Source organism: Oculina patagonica, chromosome 10, assembly GCF_052425735.1.
Source record: "Oculina patagonica isolate OP01 chromosome 10, crgOcupat, whole genome shotgun sequence".
In the NCBI taxonomy this organism is placed as follows: domain Eukaryota; kingdom Metazoa; phylum Cnidaria; class Anthozoa; order Scleractinia; family Oculinidae; genus Oculina; species Oculina patagonica.
Genome location: NC_135767.1, coordinates 1,299,276 through 1,318,429, shown reverse-complemented (window position 1 = coordinate 1,318,429; position 19,154 = coordinate 1,299,276). Strand labels below are relative to the sequence as shown.

The window sequence follows — 19,154 nt, the reverse complement described above, 5'->3', positions numbered from 1 at the left end:
AAAGCGGGATTTTACCGCGGTCCCAATTACTAAGTAATTTATTCCTCAAATTCTCATCTTACTATAATTTTCGTTTTCGGATTCTTTCTGCTAAAAGTGAGGTAGGCTGTTTGTTGAGATGGAGCCGTTAATCACCCAAGACGACACCCCCACGTCGGACGATCTGGAACAATTCGCCAAGGAGTTCAAACAGCGAAGAATCAAGCTTCGGTTCTCGCAGACAGAGGTCGGTCTTGCTCTCGGATCGCTGTACGGAAACGTGTTTAGCCAGACGACTATTTGCCGTTTTGAGGCTCTGCAACTGAGTTTTAAAAACATGTGTAAGCTCAAGCCTCTCTTGGTTAAATGGCTGGAGGATGCAGACAATAACAAGGGTGCTGCGAGTGGAATCGACAAGCTCGGAGCTCAGGAAAGAAAGCGAAAGAAGAGAACATCCATCGAGGTAACCGCCAAAAGCGCGCTGGAGAACGAGTTCTGTAAAAACCCTAAACCTTCCGCACAAGAAATCGCAGTGCTCGCAGAAAACCTCGGAATCAACAGAGAGGTTATTCGAGTGTGGTTCTGCAACAGACGACAGAAGGAAAAGCGATTAAGTACGATATCAACAGGACAATCGGAACAAGACGATCAAAACGGGGATCAACAAGACACTGAACAAGACCTTCAGGTCGGATCGGAATGATCTTCTTTATATATGTCATCTCCTCGTGTGTTGTATGTCCTTATCTTTAGATCACTGTATCCTACACTACTAGTCCTCACGTCATAGGACTATGTAAGCTTGTGTGGTTTTTTATATTATTATTTTCTTAACGGACGGACTGATGTGTCAGTGTGATATATATTGAACTGTTTTCCGTTTACTATATTTTGTTCTTGACATTTGTAAATTTTATACTTTATATTTTATTTAAACGTTTATAGCATAACATTCTTGTTTGTTATACGGTATAAAATAAATACTAGGTACAAGAAATTTTTGCTCAAGGATCGTTTCGTGTTTTCGCGATAAGAAAGTTTATATATATATACGGAAATATATTTGTTGTGAACTCTCGCTTTTGGACTCGTGGTGTAGTGCCAAATGTACGTAAAATATCCACCACTAGCCACCTTCACTTCGGTGAATTATTGTTAACTAATAGCTGAGGATGATGTATGGAAAAATATGGATGTACAAAGGTTTAAAAATAAAACTGAATAAAGTAAGAAACTGAATGAAAGAAAGCTGATATATAAAAATCCAATGCACAACGCAGTGCCCCCTAATTAGCTACAATGTAGCAATTTATGAGCTGTTTTGTAGTAATAGCCGAGTGTAAATATATTTTTTTTTTTAAAGTTTGGTGAGAGTTTTCTATACTACGGTTACAAATATTTCCTTCAAAAAAAGCGTCGGGCTTTGATCGCTGTTCATGTTTTTCTTGAGAGAAAATAATTTGTTTTGGTTCCCACGCTTCACTGAAATCAGATTTCAACCACGTGCAAAATTCCTTGCCGCTTTGAAATGAAAACCTTGCTGCGTCTATTTTGAAGTTGATAAAAAATACATTCTCCTATACTGGGCCAATACAAAGTTTGTATTTTGTGAGTTACAATTTCGGAATACTTTGGAATATCCCAACCAGATTTCGCTGGTGGTTCAATTATTGATTGACAAGCAGACATCCGACAAATCAAATTCTCGTGCGAGCGTTGTTTCTCTTGTCACGCAACGATTTTCCCATGAGCGTTTCAGTTTGATGACAGCATGGTCGAGTCAACGAGCGCGAGCGACGCCACGGATTCAAAAGACATTTTGGAGAGAGACATCGGTTATCTGTTAAATCGTGCTAACTTACAAAAGCACCGAGACACTTTCATTCGCTTAGGCGTTGTGAAGGTGAAGCATTTTGTTGACGTTGAAGACGGCAATCTGGAGAGTGAGGTTGTCAGGGTTATTGGTCTCTCTACGATGGAAGCAGAACTTCTCAAGCGAAACTTCAGCGAAATTCAAGCTGAATCTCAGCAACAAGACTTAAATAGTACAGGTAAATCCGCTTTTTGTAAGTTGTTTATATTTAGGACAAAGTTCCTCGTTATAATTAAATACCACAACTCGATAGACGGCCATATTTCAGACGAAATCCGCCATTTTGAATTGCAAATTGATCGAAAATGGCGCGAAAGACGTTGTTTGTATGCAAGGGAATCCGATATTAGCAATTGCCGTTTCTGAAATATTTATAGTCTGCAAAGTCAATACAAACGACAAACGATATTAACAATCAAATTTGAGGACTGCGGATTGCCTGACAATCACACAATTCCGTGCTCTGTAAATTTCCTTGCGGACTTAGACAGGGTTCTCAGCCCTTCTACGTCACCACATTTACTCGATTGAGCGCCGCGGCGCTCTTAATTCAGTCAAGTGTTTTGGTTGCGGCGCTTTTTCGGGGGCGGCGCTTATTTGAGGGCACGCTCTAAAAAATAAGTCATCCCACTTGTGCTGTGTAAAATCATGATAACAAGAGTGAGAGAGTGAGAAAGAGAGCAATGAAATCAAGGAGCATAAATTTCGCAGGCTGGTATAGATTGAGTTGTACATGTACCATGCTTTTTTTCTAGTTTTTTCGAATAATTTCCCATTAACTAACGTATTTAATTCTTGCCTCAAATTTTAATGACAAGTTCCTGCTAACCCACAAAGCCCCAAGAAGGCCCCATTAAGAAAATAAGGCGGCAGGGATTTTTTGTGTTTGGGGGGTTATATGTTGGTGTCAAAGGAGGGGGTAGGGTGACAATATCTATTCAAGGAATAAAAAACGCACCCGAGTGCATTGTTGAGTTATAAAAGCACGCAAGAATTTTTAAGAACACGAGAGAAGTGCATAGAGAAGCATGAGGCGCAGCCGAGTGCTTCTCGCACTTCTCGAGTGTTCTTAAAAATTCCCAAGTGCTTATATAACTCAACAATGCACGAGGAGAAAGTTTTTTATTTCTTTTATGAAATGTTAAAGAAATTGCACGCGCTAAAACTCGTGACGTAAGCAGCGTGCATTATAACTCAATAAAGCCGCACGCGCGTGACGTATGCAGCGTGCTTTATGGAGCTATAATGAAGTCAAACTGACCAATCACAGTGCGCGCAATTACTCGGACATTTTATAATAGTATATACCACACAAGTGAATAGTGCTTTTCGCGCGCTGATTTGGTTAACTATTCACCTCTGATGGTCCCTGCCCTTTTTCAGTCATTTTACTGTAACCAAACTCCCTATAAAACAGATACCTCTCTAAGACGGACAATGGACACTTTGAAATCATCAACGGACACTTGAGAAGTGATTTTCAGTCATGTTTTATTAGTGAAAATATTTCCAAACTTTGTATTGACCTTAAGCAAAGTTAGTCAGCGCCCTAAGGATACTTTTATACCAAGCTTACTAACCAAAAACAATGACACTTCAACGGATCACTTCTCTGCTTACGCGTATGGCACTAAAGAGGTTTTTTTTACTTACAGTATTACAGTTGGTAGAAGCTCTCAACTTTTGCTTTAACAGGCAAATACCGTCCATTTATTATTTTAGTCTTGTTGCATTTTTCAAAGGTTTGTTGCATTGTGCAAAGGTTTAGCTTTATTATCTCAGAATTACTGGTGCCATGTCACCTCGACTCTCCACAGAGCGGACACCTTTCTAAGATGGACAGTTGCGGCCGGTCCCGAAGGTGTCCGTCTTAGAGAGAGTTGACAGTACCACCTTCACTTGCCACTTTCACAGGTCACTTTCCACTCAACTCCTCCCCCCCCCCCCCAGATGTAAGTAATAACTGACTCAGTTTTATTGTCTATAGATCTTTTAATATCCATGTTTTCCCAATTTCTATCATTAGGAAGGGAAGTTGATGAGATGGAGTTTAGTTCACATGAAGACACACCAACATCAGATGACCTGGAACAATTTGCCAAGGATTTCAAACAACACAGAATCAAGCTTGGCTTTACTCAGGCTGACGTTGGGCAAGCTCTGGGGAAACTGTATGGCAGCATGTTTAGCCAGACCCACATATGCCGCTTTGAGGCTCTTCAACTGAGTTTTAAGAACATGTGTAAGCTTAAGCCATTGCTGGTGAGGTGGCTGGAAGAAGCAGATAAGAACAGAGGAGCTGCTAGTGGCTCTGACATGCAAGAAGCTCCGGGTCGGAAGCGCAAGAAGAGAACATCAATTGAGGTCGCTGTCAAGGCTGCGTTGGAGAATTTCTTCAGTAAAGATCCCAAACCATCCTCTCAAGAAATTGAAGCACTTGCAGAAAGCCTTGGTATTGAAAAAGAGGTTATTCGAGTGTGGTTCTGTAACAGACGACAGAAAGAGAAGCGGTTAATTGAGTCACTAAATATAACTACACAAGCAGACAGTCCACAAATCAAAACAGAGCCTGAGTAATCATTTCTCCACTCCTCGTCAAACCAAGCATTGTTGTTGTTAACATTAACATCAAATGAGTGCATCAAAACTTTGTATGTTATTTAGAGCAGATGAACAAGAAGCAATAACACAGATTAGTAGTTGATATTATTTTTTCAGTTATTTTTTGTGTTTGCCTTTAAATGTATAGGCTTAATTCTTGTTACAATAAGAATAAACTTCTAGGGGCAAGACATTTATACAAAAGGGTCATTCCTGTCCTGTGTTCTAAAACACAGATGTAAAAGGAACCATGTGGATCGCAGTGACATGTAATCACCATTTAAACCCTTTTAATTCCCGGGATTGACCAACATTAAATTTCTCCTCACAGTATTAAACCTTTATTAAGAAAAAAAATATAAGAATTAAAATGATTTTCAAAGGGATCTGATCTTTTAATAAATTCTCCCAACTAATGCTATAAGAAAATGTATGGAGATCAGTCAGGAGAATTTTTATGTGGATATGTAACCTCCAGTAGGGGACACCTTTACCAGTGAGGGTTGTCAACATTAGCCTTAGACGGGCTATGTCACGGAGATTATGCCGATTTTTGGTCTAAACTGTTCTCAAATTAGTAGAAGGCGACTTAACCCATAAAAAACAATATCTTTGAACATCTATTGGAAAAAAACTGTTCTCAAATTAGTAGAAGGCGACTTAACCCATAAAAAACAATATCTTTGAACATCTATTGGAAGATATAACCTTAATTTGAGGAAAGAAATCAAGCTACGGCTATAAATATCGATTTTTTTGAAGACGCGCGGAAACAATTTGAAAACGTTTGCATAATGGTTTCAAATTTCAATCCGTTTCCATCTGCGCTATCCACAGCCAAAGATGTGCTGTAATATAGCAATTTTTAATAAAAATGGACTATTATTTCTAGGTTTCATGCGACACAAATATAAATTTTGGCTGTTCAAAAATCTTCAATCCATAACATGTAAATCTGTGACCCATAAAGGCCCGGTAATACGGGCAACATTTTTGTTCAACTTGTCTCGCAACATTGTTGCATTGCAAGTTGAACGAGTTGTTGCCCGTATTACTACCGCGCGCTCAACTTGTCTCGCAACAAATTTCGATGTTGCAAGTTGCAGCAACATATTGCACAAAGTAGAACCGAGTTCTATTTTTTGCAACAATTTTTTTCAACTTGCAACATCGAAATTTGTTGCGAGACAAGTTGAGCGCGCGGTAGTAATACGGGCAACAACTCGTTCAACTTGCAATGCAACAATGTTGCGAGACAAGTTGAACAAAAATGTTGCCCGTATTACCGGGCCTTAAGCTGCAACCTGTACAGTCAACTCTCTCTTAACGTCCTTAACGGACACCTGGTCATGGTCCCTGCCGTTCTTCAGTCATTTTACTGTAACCAAACTCCCTATAAGACGGACACCTCTCTAAGACGGACAGCGGACACTTTGAAATCATTAACAGTCACTTGAGAAGTGTTTTTTGTCATGTTTTATTAGTGAAAATACTTCCAAACTTTGTATCGACCTAAAGCAAAGTTAGTCAGCGCCCTAAGGATACGCGTATACCAAGCTTACTAACCACAAACAACGGATTACTTCTCTGCTTACGTGTATGGACAGTAAAGAGGTCGTTTTCTACTTACAGTATTACAGTTTGTAGAAGCTCTCAATTTTTGCTTTAACAAGCAAATACGGTCCTTTATTATTTTAGTCTTGTTGGAGTTAGCAAAGGTTTGTTGCATCGTGCAACGATTTAACTTTATTATCTCAGAATCACTGGTGTCGTGTTATTTACCTCGACTCTCTACAGAGCGGTCACCTTTCTAAGACGGACAGCTACGGCCGGTCCCGAACGTGTCCGTCTTAGAGAGAGTTGACTCTATTGCAATGATCCAGGAATTATCCATAACCGCACCAAGTAAGGTCGTCAAAAATTTCAAGTGGTAGGGATGGTTTCAGAGTAAAAGGGTTTTTTTTAATAATATCATGGAATAGAAATAGTACAAAGAGGTGTGAACTACTAAGAAAGGGGCAGAACCATACGCAGTGGCTCATGTAAGAATATTTCGGAGTGGATTTGCGGATAAGCAGTATTCATGTAAGTATATTTCGGAGTCAATACTTGGCTTTTGTACATTATGCTAGCATTTTTTCGAGCATTTTAGTGAGGCAAAAGCATTGAGCATTATTCGAGCATTTTAGTGGCATTTTCCCGGAAAATTGATTTTTTTTCGAGAAAATAAAAAAGAAATTAATTTTTTTAGAGAAAATGAAGACTAAAACTCAAAATTCAACTACAAATAACTTTCTACAGATAATCAACTACTTTCTGTACTTAGCCTCGTAGATGATTTCGAGGATTATGTTTTTTTAGCTGTATTTATGAGCTTGTATACGTTGTTGTTGTTACTTACAACACTTGAAAGTTTTTGTAAGTGTTAACAGTTATTACCATGTGAAAAACTTTGAAATTAATTTTAAAAAACCGTTTGTATAATGAGCATTAACCGAGCATTTCAGTGACTTTTTTGGGGGAGACCGAGCATTTCACGCAGTTACGCAGTGGCTCATGTAAGTATATTTCTGAGTGGATAAGCGGATACGCAGTGGCTCATGTAAGTATATTTCTGAGTGGATACGTGGATATGCAGTGGTTAATGTAAGTATATTTTTAAGTGGATACGTGGATACGCATTGGTTCATGTAAGTATATTTCTGAGTGGATACGTGGATATGCAGTGGTTAATGTAAGTATATTTTTAAGTGGATTCGTGGATACGCAGTGGTTCATGTAAGTATATTTCTGAGTGGATACACGGATATGCAGTGGCTCATGTAAGTATATTTCTGAGTGGATATGCAGTGGTTCATGTAAGTATATTTCTGAGTGGATAAACGGATATGCAGTGGCTCATGTAAGTATATTTCTGAGTGGATACGCGGATACGCAGTGGCTCATGTAAGTATATTTCTGAGTGGATACGTGGATACGCATTGGTTCATGTAAGTATATTTCTGAGTGGATACGTGGATATGCAGTGGTTAATGTAAATATATTTCTTAGTGGATTCGTGGATACGCAGTGGTTCATGTAAGTATATTTCTGAGTGGATACACGGATATGCAGTGGCTCATGTAAGTATATTTCTGAGTGGATATGCAGTGGTTCATGTAAGTATATTTCTGAGTGGATACGCGGATACGTAGTGGTTCATGTAAGTATATTTCTGAGTGGATACGTGGATATGCAGTGGTTCATGTAAGTATATTTCTGAGTGGATAAACGGATATGCAGTGGCTCATGTAAGTATATTTCTGAGTGGATACGCGGATACGCAGTGGCTCATGTAAGTATATTTCTGAGTGGATACGTGGATACGCATTGGTTCATGTAAGTATATTTCTGAGTGGATACGTGGATATGCAGTGGTTAATGTAAGTATATTTCTTAGTGGATTCGTGGATACGCAGTGGTTCATGTAAGTATATTTCTGAGTGGATACACGGATATGCAGTGGCTCATGTAAGTATATTTCTGAGTGGATACGTGGATATGCAGTGGTTCATGTAAGTATATTTCTGAGTGGATACGCGGATACGCAGTGGTTCATGTAAGTATATTTCTCAGTGGATACGCGGATACGCAGTGGTTCATGTAAGTATATTTCTGAGTGGATACGTGGATACGCAGTGGCTAATATAAGTATATTTCTGAGTGGATACGTGGATACGCAGTGGCTCATGTAGGTATATTTCTGAGTGGATACGTGGATACGCAGTGGTTCATGTAAGTATATTTCTGAGTGGATACGTGGATACGCAGTGGCTCATGTAAGTATATTTCTGAGTGGATACTCGGATACGCAGTGGCTCATGTAAGTATATTTCCGAGTGGATACTCGGATACGCAGTGGCTCATGTAAGTATATTTCCGAGTGGATACGTGGATACGCAGTGGCTCATGTAAGTATATTTCTGAGTGGATACGTGGATACGCAGTGGCTCATGTAAGTATATTTCTGAGTGGATACGTGGATACGCAGTGGCTCATGTAAGTATATTTCTGAGTGGATACGCGAATACGCAGTGGCTCATGTAAGTATATTTTTGAGTGGATACGTGGATATGCAGTGGTTCATGTAAGTATATTTCTGAGTGGATACGCGGATACGCAGTGGCTCATGTAAGTATATTTTTGAGTGGATACGTGGATATGCAGTGGCTCATGTAAGTATATTTTTGAGTGGATACGTGGATATGCAGTGGCTCATGTAAGTATATTTCTGAGTGGATACGCGAATACGCAGTGGCTCATGTAAGTATATTTTTGAGTGGATACGTGGATATGCAGTGGCTCATGTAAGTATATTTCTGAGTGGATACGTGGATATGCAGTGGCTCATGTAAGTATATTTTTGAGTGGATACGTGGATATGCAGTGGCTCATGTAAGTATATTTCTGAGTGGATACGCGAATACGCAGTGGCTCATGTAAGTATATTTTTGAGTGGATACGTGGATATGCAGTGGCTCATGTAAGTATATTTTTGAGTGGATACGTGGAAATGCAGTGGCTCATGTAAGTATATTTCTGAGTGGATACGCGAATACGCAGTGGCTCATGTAAGTATATTTTTGAGTGGATACGTGGATATGCAGTGGCTCATGTAAGTATATTTCTGAGTGGATACGTGGATATGCAGTGGCTCATGTAAGTATATTTCTGAGTGGATACGCGAATACGCAGTGGCTCATGTAAGTATATTTCTGAGTGGATACGTGGATATGCAGTGGCTCATGTAAGTATATTTCTGAGTGGATACGCGAATACGCAGTGGCTCATGTAAGTATATTTCTGAGTGGATACGCGGATATGCAGTGGTTCAGGTAAGTATATTTCTGAGTGGATACACGGATACGCAGTGGCTCATGTAAGTATATTTCTGAGTGGATACGCGGATAGGCAGTGACTCATGTAAGTATATTTCTGAGCGAATACGCGGATAGGCAGTGGTTCATGTAAGTATATTTCTGAGTGAATACGCGGATAGGCAGTGGTTCATGTAAGTATATTTCTGAGTGGATACGCGGATACGCAGTGGTTCATGTAAGTATATTTCTGAGTGGATACGCGGATATGCAGTGGTTCATGTAAGTATATTTCTGAGTGGATACGTGGATACGCAGTGGTTCATGTAAGTATATTTCTGAGTGGATACGCGGATAGGCAGTGACTCATGTAAGTATATTTCTGAGCGAATACGCGGATAGGCAGTGGTTCATGTAAGTATATTTCTGAGTGGATAAACGGATATGGAGTGGCTCATGTAAGTATATTTCTGAGTGGATAAACGGATATGCAGTGGCTCATGTAAGTATATTTCTGAGTGGATAAACGGATATGCAGTGGCTCATGTAAGTATATTTCTGAGTGGATACACGGATATGCAGTGGCTCATGTAAGTATATTTCTGAGTGGATACGCGGATACGCAGTGGCTCATGTAAGTATATTTCTGAGTGGATACGCGGATAGGCAGTGGTTCATGTAAGTATATTTCTGAGTGGATACGCCTATACCCAGTGACTCATGTAAGTATATTTCTGAGTGGTTACGAGGATACGCAGTGGTTCATGTAAGTATATTTCTGAGTGGATACGTGGATACGCAGTGGCTCATGTAAGTATATTTCTGAGTGGATACGTGGATATGCAGTGGTTCATGTAAGTATATTTCTGAGTGGATACGCGGATACGCAGTGACTCATGTAAGTATATTTCTGAGTGGTTACGAGGATACGCAGTGGTTCATGTAAGTATATTTCTGAGTGGATACGCGGATACGCAGTGGTTCATGTAAGTATATTTCTGAGTGGATACGTGGATACGCAGTGGCTCATGTAAGTATATTTCTGAGTGGATACGCGGATACGCAGTGGTTCATGTAAGTATATTTCTGAGTGGATACGTGGATACGCAGTGGCTCATGTAAGTATATTTCTGAGTGGATACGCGGATACGCAGTGGTTCATGTAAGTATATTTCTGAGTGGATACGTGGATACGCAGTGGCTCATGTAAGTATATTTCTGAGTGGATACGCGGATACGCAGTGGTTCATGTAAGTATATTTGTGAGTGGATACGCGGATACGCAGTGGTTCATGTAAGTATATTTCTGAGTGGATACGCGGATACGCAGTGACTCATGTAAGTATATTTCTGAGTGGATAAGCGGATATGCAGTGGTTCATGTAAGTATATTTCTGAGTGGATAAACGGATATGGAGTGGCTCATGTAAGTATATTTCTGAGTGGATAAACGGATATGCAGTGGCTCATGTAAGTATATTTCTGAGTGGATAAACGGATATGCAGTGGCTCATGTAAGTATATTTCTGAGTGGATACACGGATATGCAGTGGCTCATGTAAGTATATTTCTGAGTGGATACGCGGATACGCAGTGGCTCATGTAAGTATATTTCTGAGTGGATACGCGGATAGGCAGTGGTTCATGTAAGTATATTTCTGAGTGGATACGCCTATACCCAGTGACTCATGTAAGTATATTTCTGAGTGGTTACGAGGATACGCAGTGGTTCATGTAAGTATATTTCTGAGTGGATACGTGGATACGCAGTGGCTCATGTAAGTATATTTCTGAGTGGATACGTGGATATGCAGTGGTTCATGTAAGTATATTTCTGAGTGGATACGCGGATACGCAGTGACTCATGTAAGTATATTTCTGAGTGGTTACGAGGATACGCAGTGGTTCATGTAAGTATATTTCTGAGTGGATACGCGGATACGCAGTGGTTCATGTAAGTATATTTCTGAGTGGATACGTGGATACGCAGTGGCTCATGTAAGTATATTTCTGAGTGGATACGCGGATACGCAGTGGTTCATGTAAGTATATTTCTGAGTGGATACGTGGATACGCAGTGGCTCATGTAAGTATATTTCTGAGTGGATACGCGGATACGCAGTGGTTCATGTAAGTATATTTCTGAGTGGATACGTGGATACGCAGTGACTCATGTAAGTATATTTGTGAGTGGATACGCGGATACGCAGTGGTTCATGTAAGTATATTTCTGAGTGGATACGTGGATACGCAGTGGCTCATGTAAGTATATTTCTGAGTGGTCACACGGATATGCAGTGGTTCATGTAAGTATATTTCTGAGTGGATACGCCTATACCCAGTGACTCATGTAAGTATATTTCTGAGTGGTTACGAGGATACGCAGTGGTTCATGTAAGTATATTTCTGAGTGGATACGTGGATATGCAGTGGCTCATGTAAGTATATTTCTGAGTGGATACGTGGATATGCAGTGGTTCATGTAAGTATATTTCTGAGTGGATACGTGGATACGCAGTGGTTCATGCAGTTATATTTCTGAGTGGATACACGAATATACAGTGGTTCATGTAAGTATATTTCTGAGTGGATACGTGGATATGCAGTGGTTCATGTAAGTATATTTCTGAGTGGATACGCGGATACGCAGTGACTCATGTAAGTATATTTCTGAGTGAATACACGGATAGGCAGTGGTTCTTGTAAGTATATTTCTGAGTGGATACGTGGATACGCAGTGGCTCATGTAAGTATATTTCTGAGTGGATACGCGGATACGCAGTGGTTCATGTAAGTATATTTCTGAGTGGATACGTGGATACGCAGTGGCTCATGTAAGTATATTTCTGAGTGGATACGTGGATACGCAGTGGTTCATGTAAGTATATTTCTGAGTGGATACGTGGATACGCAGTGGCTCATGTAAGTATATTTCTGAGTGGACACACGGATATGCAGTGGTTCATGTAAGTATATTTCTGAGAGGATACGTGGATACGCAGTGGTTCATGTAAGTATATTTCTGAGTGGATACGTGGATACGCAGTGGCTCATGTAAGTATATTTCTGAGTTGATACCCGGATATGCAGTGGTTCATGTAAGTATAGTTCTGAGTGGATACACGGATACGCAGTGGCTCATGTAAGTATATTTCTAAGTGGATACGCGGATACGCAGTGATTCATGTAAGTATATTTCTGAGTGGATACCCGGATACGCAGTGGCTCATGTGAGTATATTTCTGAGTGGATACGCGGATACGCAGTGGTTCATGTAAGTATATTTCTGAGTGGATACGCGGATAGGCAGTGACTCATGTAAGTATATTTCTGAGTGGATACGTGGATACGCAGTGGCTCATGTGAGTATATTTCTGAGTGGATACGTGGATACGCAGTGGCTCATGTGAGTATATTTCTGAGTGGATACGTGGATACGCAGTGGTTCATGTAAGTATATTTCTGAGTGGATAAGCGGATACGCAGTGACTCATGTAGGTATATTTCTGAGTGAATACGCGGATAGGCAGTGGTTCATGTAAGTATATTTCTGAGTGGATAAGCGGATACGCAGTGACTCATGTAAGTATATTTCTAAGTGGATACGCGGATACGCAGTGGTTCATGTAAGTATATTTCTGAGTGGATACGTGGATACGCAGTGGCTCATGTGAGTATATTTCTGAGTGGATACGTGGATACGCAGTGGTTCATGTAAGTATATTTCTGAGTGGATAAGCGGATACGCAGTGACTCATGTAAGTATATTTCTGAGTGAATACGCGGATAGGCAGTGGTTCATGTAAGTATATTTCTGAGTGGATACGCGGATACGCAGTGGTTCATGTAAGTATATTTCTGAGTGGATAAGCGGATATGCAGTGGTTTATGTAAGTATATTTCTGAGTGGATAAACGGATATGGAGTGGCTCATGTAAGTATATTTTTGAGTGGATAATCGGATATGCAGTGGCTCATGTAAGTATATTTCTGAGTGGATACACGGATACGCAGTGACTCATGTAAGTATATTTCGGAGTGGATACGCGGATAGGCAGTGGTTCATGTAAGTATATTTCTGAGTGGATACGTGGATACGCAGTGGCTCATGTAAGTATATTTCTGAGTGGATACACGGATACGCAGTGACTCATGTAAGTATATTTCTGAGTGGATACGCGGATACGCAGTTGTTCATGTAAGTATATTTCTGAGTGGATACGTGGATACGCAGTGGCTCATGTAAGTATATTTCTGAGTGGATGCGTGGATACGCAGTGGTTCATGTAAGTATATTTCTGAGTGGATACGCGGATACGCAGTGGTTCATGTAAGTTTAATTCTGAGTGGATGCGTGGATACGCAGTGGCTCATGTAAGTATATTTCTGAGTGGATACACAGATATGCAGTGGTTCATGTAAGTATATTTCTGAGTGGATACGTGGATATGCAGTGGCTCATGTAAGTATATTTCTGAGTGGATACAAGGATACGCAGTGGTTCATGTAAGTATATTTCTGAGTGGATACACGGATGTGCAGTGGTTCATGTAAGTATATTTCTGAGTGGATACACGGATGTGCAGTGGTTCATGTAAGTATATTTCTGAGTGGATACGTGGATACGCAGTGGTTCAGGTAAGTATATATCTGAGTGGATACACGGATGCGCAGTGGTTCATGTAAGTATATTTCTGAGTGGATACGTGGATATGCAGTGGCTCATGTAAGTATATTTCTGAGTGGAGACGTGGATACGCAGTGGCTCATGTAAGTATATTTCTGAGTTGATACCCGGATATGCAGTGGTTCATGTAAGTATATTTCTGAGTGGATACGCGGATATGCAGTGACTCATGTAAGTATATTTCTGAGTGGATAAGCGGATACGCAGTGGTTCAGTTAAGTATATTTCTGAGTGGATACGTGGATATGCAGTGGCTCATGTAAGTATATTTCTGAGTGGATAAGCGGATACGCAGTGGTTCAGTTAAGTATATTTCTGAGTGGATACGTGGATATGCAGTGACTCATGTAAGTATATTTCTGAGTGGATATGTGGATATGCAGTGGCTCATGTAAGTATATTTCTGAGTGGATACGTGGATACGCAGTGGCTCATGTAAGTATATTTCTGAGTGGATATGTGGATATGCAGTGGCTCATGTAAGTATATTTCTAAGTGGATACGCGGATACGCAGTGACTCATGTAAGTATATTTCTGAGTGGATAAGCGGATACGCAGTGGTTCAGTTAAGTATATTTCTGAGTGGATATGTGGATATGCAGTGGCTCATGTAAGTATATTTCTGAGTGGATACGTGGATACGCAGTGGCTCATGTAAGTCTATTCTGAGTGGATACGCGGATACGCAGTGGTTCAGTTAAGTATATTTCTGAGTGGATACGTGGATATGCAGTGACTCATGTAAGTATATTTCTGAGTGGATATGTGGATATGCAGTGGCTCATGTAAGTATATTTCTGAGTGGATACGTGGATACGCAGTGGCTCATGTAAGTATATTTCTGAGTAGTTACGCGGATACGCAGTGGTTCATGTAAGTATATTTCTGAGTGGATACGCGTATACGCAGTGGTTCATGTAAGTATATTTCTGAGTGGATAGGCGGATACGCAGTACCTCATGTAAGTATATTTCTGAGTGGATACGTGGATACGCAGTAGTTCATGCAGTTAATTATATTTCTGAGTGGATACGCGGATACGGAGTGATTCATGCAAGTATATTTCTGAGTGGATACGTGGATACGCAGTGGTTCAGTTAAGTATATTTCTGAGTGGATACGTGGATACGCAGTGACTCATGTAAGTATATTTCTGAGTGGATACGTGGATATGCAGTGGTTCATGTAAGTATATTTCTGAGTGGATACGCGGATACGCAGTGGTTCATGTAAGTATATTTCTGAGTGGATACGTGGATACGCAGTGACTCATGTAAGTATATTTCTGAGTGGATACGCGGATATGCAGTGGCTCATGTAAGTATATTTCTGAGTGGATACGCGGATATGCAGTGGTTCATGTAAGTATATTTCTGAGTGGATACGCGGATATGCAGTGGCTCATGTAAGTATATTTCTGAGTGGATACGCGGATATGCAGTGGCTCATGTAAGTATATTTCTGAGTGGATACGCGGATATGCAGTGGTTCATGTAAGTATATTTCTGAGTGGATACGCGGATACGCAGTGGTTCATGTAAGTATATTTCTGAGTGGATACGCGGATACGGAGTGATTCATGCAAGTATATTTCTGAGTGGATACGTGGATACGCAGTGGTTCAGTTAAGTATATTTCTGAGTGGATACGTGGATACGCAGTGACTCATGTAAGTATATTTCTGAGTGGATACGTGGATATGCAGTGGTTCATGTAAGTATATTTCTGAGTGGATACGCGGATACGCAGTGGTTCATGTAAGTATATTTCTGAGTGGATACGTGGATACGCAGTGACTCATGTAAGTATATTTCTGAGTGGATACGCGGATATGCAGTGGCTCATGTAAGTATATTTCTGAGTGGATACGCGGATATGCAGTGGTTCATGTAAGTATATTTCTGAGTGGATACGCGGATATGCAGTGGCTCATGTAAGTATATTTCTGAGTGGATACGCGGATATGCAGTGGCTCATGTAAGTATATTTCTGAGTGGATACGCGGATATGCAGTGGTTCATGTAAGTATATTTCTGAGTGGATACGCGGATACGCAGTGGTTCATGTAAGTATATTTCTGAGTGGATACGCGGATATGCGTATAATTAACAATTATTCTTTGAAATCGAGGTGAATAGTGGTAGAATATTCACCGAGCCGCGGAGCGGCGAGGTGAATATTTTGCCGCTATTCACCGAGATTTCAAAGAATAATTGTTTTAGTATATACCCACGAAGTGATCTCAACAACAAGCGATCTCAAAGTTTTCAGAAGGAAACCATTTAAAGTCGATTTAATTGACCTCTCAATTCATGCGCGGAAAACGTACATACAAGCGGCACTAACCGACATGCGCGAAACAGTTTACAGAATCAAATCTAGTTAATCTTCGATAAAATCCTCGTCACAATCTAGCAAAATGGTCCTTTAACACCATTCAAACCTGCAATCTGAATCAAAAACCTGCTCGCAAAACATTTTGACCGTTGAATCAAAGCTTTTGAAGTTCACTTGAATTGAAAATTGAAAGAGCAGTTGGCGACGGATCCACCTGAAAGTTTGGATTATACTGAATGTGTGCAGAACTGTGGTGAAAACTGGATGTTTTCTTGCACAAAGACGTTTTCCTGAATATTTGTGGAGGGTCTTGGTTGAATAACACTTGATGTTGCTGCCGATAAATCTGCGGTATTCATTACTGCCGATGCCGGGCGAAGAGCGACTTGACGGTAAGCAAATGTTTATCGTTTTAGTACTCGAGTTGTGTGGACATTGTGCTGCAAATTGCAAAATATGTAGTCTTCTCTTTGAAAACCATCAGGACAAATTTCTTAGCCTTTTTTTGTCTTTTCTGGTTCAGCATCTTCTTGTATTCTTAGTATTTGCGATTCAGAAACGCCGGCGAAACGCGAGTTTATGCCGGCCATTTTGTTTCAGTTTGGATCAAGCATTATTCACTCCGTAGGGAGTGAATAATGCTCATTAGCCCGAGATAGCGAACCAATCAGATTGCTTGAAACACCAAGATCACTGAGTGTGTATATACTAATTATACTCAGAAATATACTTACGCGGATACGTAGTGGAAAAAAGCAACTCCCCCTTGATTTAAGTTAAGTGTGAGTGGATACGCGGATATGAAGATAGTTGTTCATGTGATTTGCAGGTTAACAACCATTTAACAATTGGTTCATGCTTTAGCGTGCTCCATCGAGTTATGGAGCACGCGGGAAGTTTGGAGAGCACGAAAGAAGCGTAAGAGTTGCCCGAGGCGATAGCCGAGGGCAACTCTAGCTTCTTGAGTGCTCTCCAAACTTCCCAAGTGCTCCATAACTCGATGGAGCACAGCTAAAAGCATGAACCAATTGTTTTATAACATTGCGGGTGGAATTGTGCATCAAAACCGGCCGCGGGAAAAAAACTGTGTTTATTGTGTGCAGTGTGAGAACATAAACTTAGCGGTCGAACAATAAATTACACATGTACAAGTTTACACGATTGGAGCAGTTTGTGTCAAATGGCTGATAAATTGACTAAGTTTATACAGTGGCAGAGCGAAGAAAAACAATGACAAAAACAGCAAATACTGCTGTTGATTCTGAGACAAGTTTTCGCTGAATTAAAATTAAAATGTTTACTCCCGCGTGGAAGAAAATTAAAACAAAACAACCTCGAACAGCCGAACAGATTCCACGGGTTAAAAGAGTCAAAGAATTCGGTTCCATGCTTAGTTTTAAGTATTTTTGTGGACCGATTTTATTTGTAATTGATGTAAATAAACATTTTTGAAAACGGTAGTTGAATGAAGCGCCCGATGAAGTTAATTTTTCCCGAGCGGCAAAATCACAACAGAGCCGTAGACGCTTTGGAGTAATGCTTAAAACGCGAAAACTTTCGTCAGGCAGCTAGTTTTTAGTGCCATCGAGCTGTTGTCATTCATGGTTGGCCCATTCTTCCACGTTAGGGCAGTGAAAAAAATGATTTTCGTCCTTCGAGACTCGCACGTTAGTTGTTGTTGTTTGAATGAAGGAAAGCACACAAACAACTTTGACGGCAAAATCAAATTTATTTTCTCTTTCGCTCTCCGTCTCGTAATAAGAAACAGCTTACCTTGTAGCTCGTATCCTTGGGAAAATATTGAAAGGATGTACTTTTCATATTCCGAAGATAATATGTCATCGCTTTTGCAAAACACCCGCAGCGTATGAGCTTTACTCAGTGAGATTTTCGCTTGTCGATTACGTCATCAGCGTGCTCCATCGAAATTTTGAGCACGCTTACGTATACTGAATTTGATTGCGCGGCTCTGCTAGCTATGTTATAATTTAATTTATACCTGAAATGTGAGACAGGTCAAAAAACTTCGTGTTGTTAATTGGAGCAGAAAACGAGCTGTCAATCTTGTCATGGACCAATCAGAATGTATTGATTCCCAGTCCCTTTGTGGATTGTTTGTGGTTAGGATAAGATCCCCTCCTCTGCACCCCCCCCCCCCTCCGTGCGCTTGCGCAGCTGGTTAAAGTGATACGATTCCTCCTACTCTACGCTCGTAAGATATTTTTTGTCCACCGACTGCATTTTGTCTCTGGCGAGATTCACGGTAGAAGACTGAAATAATATACCACTTTCAAAAAAGGTATTTTTCTCTGACATTAAATATTAAAATGTTTTACAGGAAGTTTAAACGAAAATATAAACATCGAGAGTGTGAATTTATGGAAACTATCACGCACATGGAATTGTCACGTAACAGGCAACCAGACGCTTTAGAGAAAAACATAAAGGAAGCTTATTAGCTGACTAAAGTGATGTGATCTCTCCTATTGATCCTTATTCTATTGGCTGAGATGAGTGAGTCTCAGCCCTGGAAATTCCAAAGGAGAACAAATAAATTATGTCGTGATATACTCAGCTTCACTAATATATTATACAATTACCGGTAAATAACTTTATCTCCAAATATTATGTTATGAAATAAATCGCGTACAGTAACTATTAGCAGCTATTAGCGTTAAAAACATCAAGAACGGTTAGCAAGGTTAAATTTTGGCTAACGAAATCTAGCAAACCGAAGCTAACTAAAAGCTTTTGAACGTACTCTTATAATCTTTTATTACTGCTACTGTAGTGTTTATACCTGCGACCACCAAAAAATAC

The 19,154-nt window shown here is 40.2% G+C and overlaps 2 protein-coding genes across 2 annotated transcripts; both read left to right on the top strand.

The window, feature by feature from the left end:
• Positions 1 to 18: 18 nt before the first annotated feature.
• LOC144667157 (POU domain, class 3, transcription factor 3-A-like) lies at positions 19 to 1,305 on the top strand. The gene has a single exon (XM_078528552.1). The coding sequence runs from the start codon at positions 119 to 121 to the stop codon at positions 680 to 682; it is 564 nt and encodes a 187-aa protein (XP_078384678.1). The 5' UTR covers positions 19 to 118; the 3' UTR covers positions 683 to 1,305.
• A 418-nt stretch (positions 1,306 to 1,723) lies between these two features.
• LOC144667474 (POU domain, class 3, transcription factor 2-B-like) lies at positions 1,724 to 4,745 on the top strand. The gene is made up of 2 exons (XM_078528896.1): positions 1,724 to 2,030; positions 3,879 to 4,745. The coding sequence occupies exons 1-2, from the start codon at positions 1,751 to 1,753 to the stop codon at positions 4,427 to 4,429; spliced, it is 831 nt and encodes a 276-aa protein (XP_078385022.1). The 5' UTR covers positions 1,724 to 1,750; the 3' UTR covers positions 4,430 to 4,745.
• Positions 4,746 to 19,154: the final 14,409 nt, after the last annotated feature.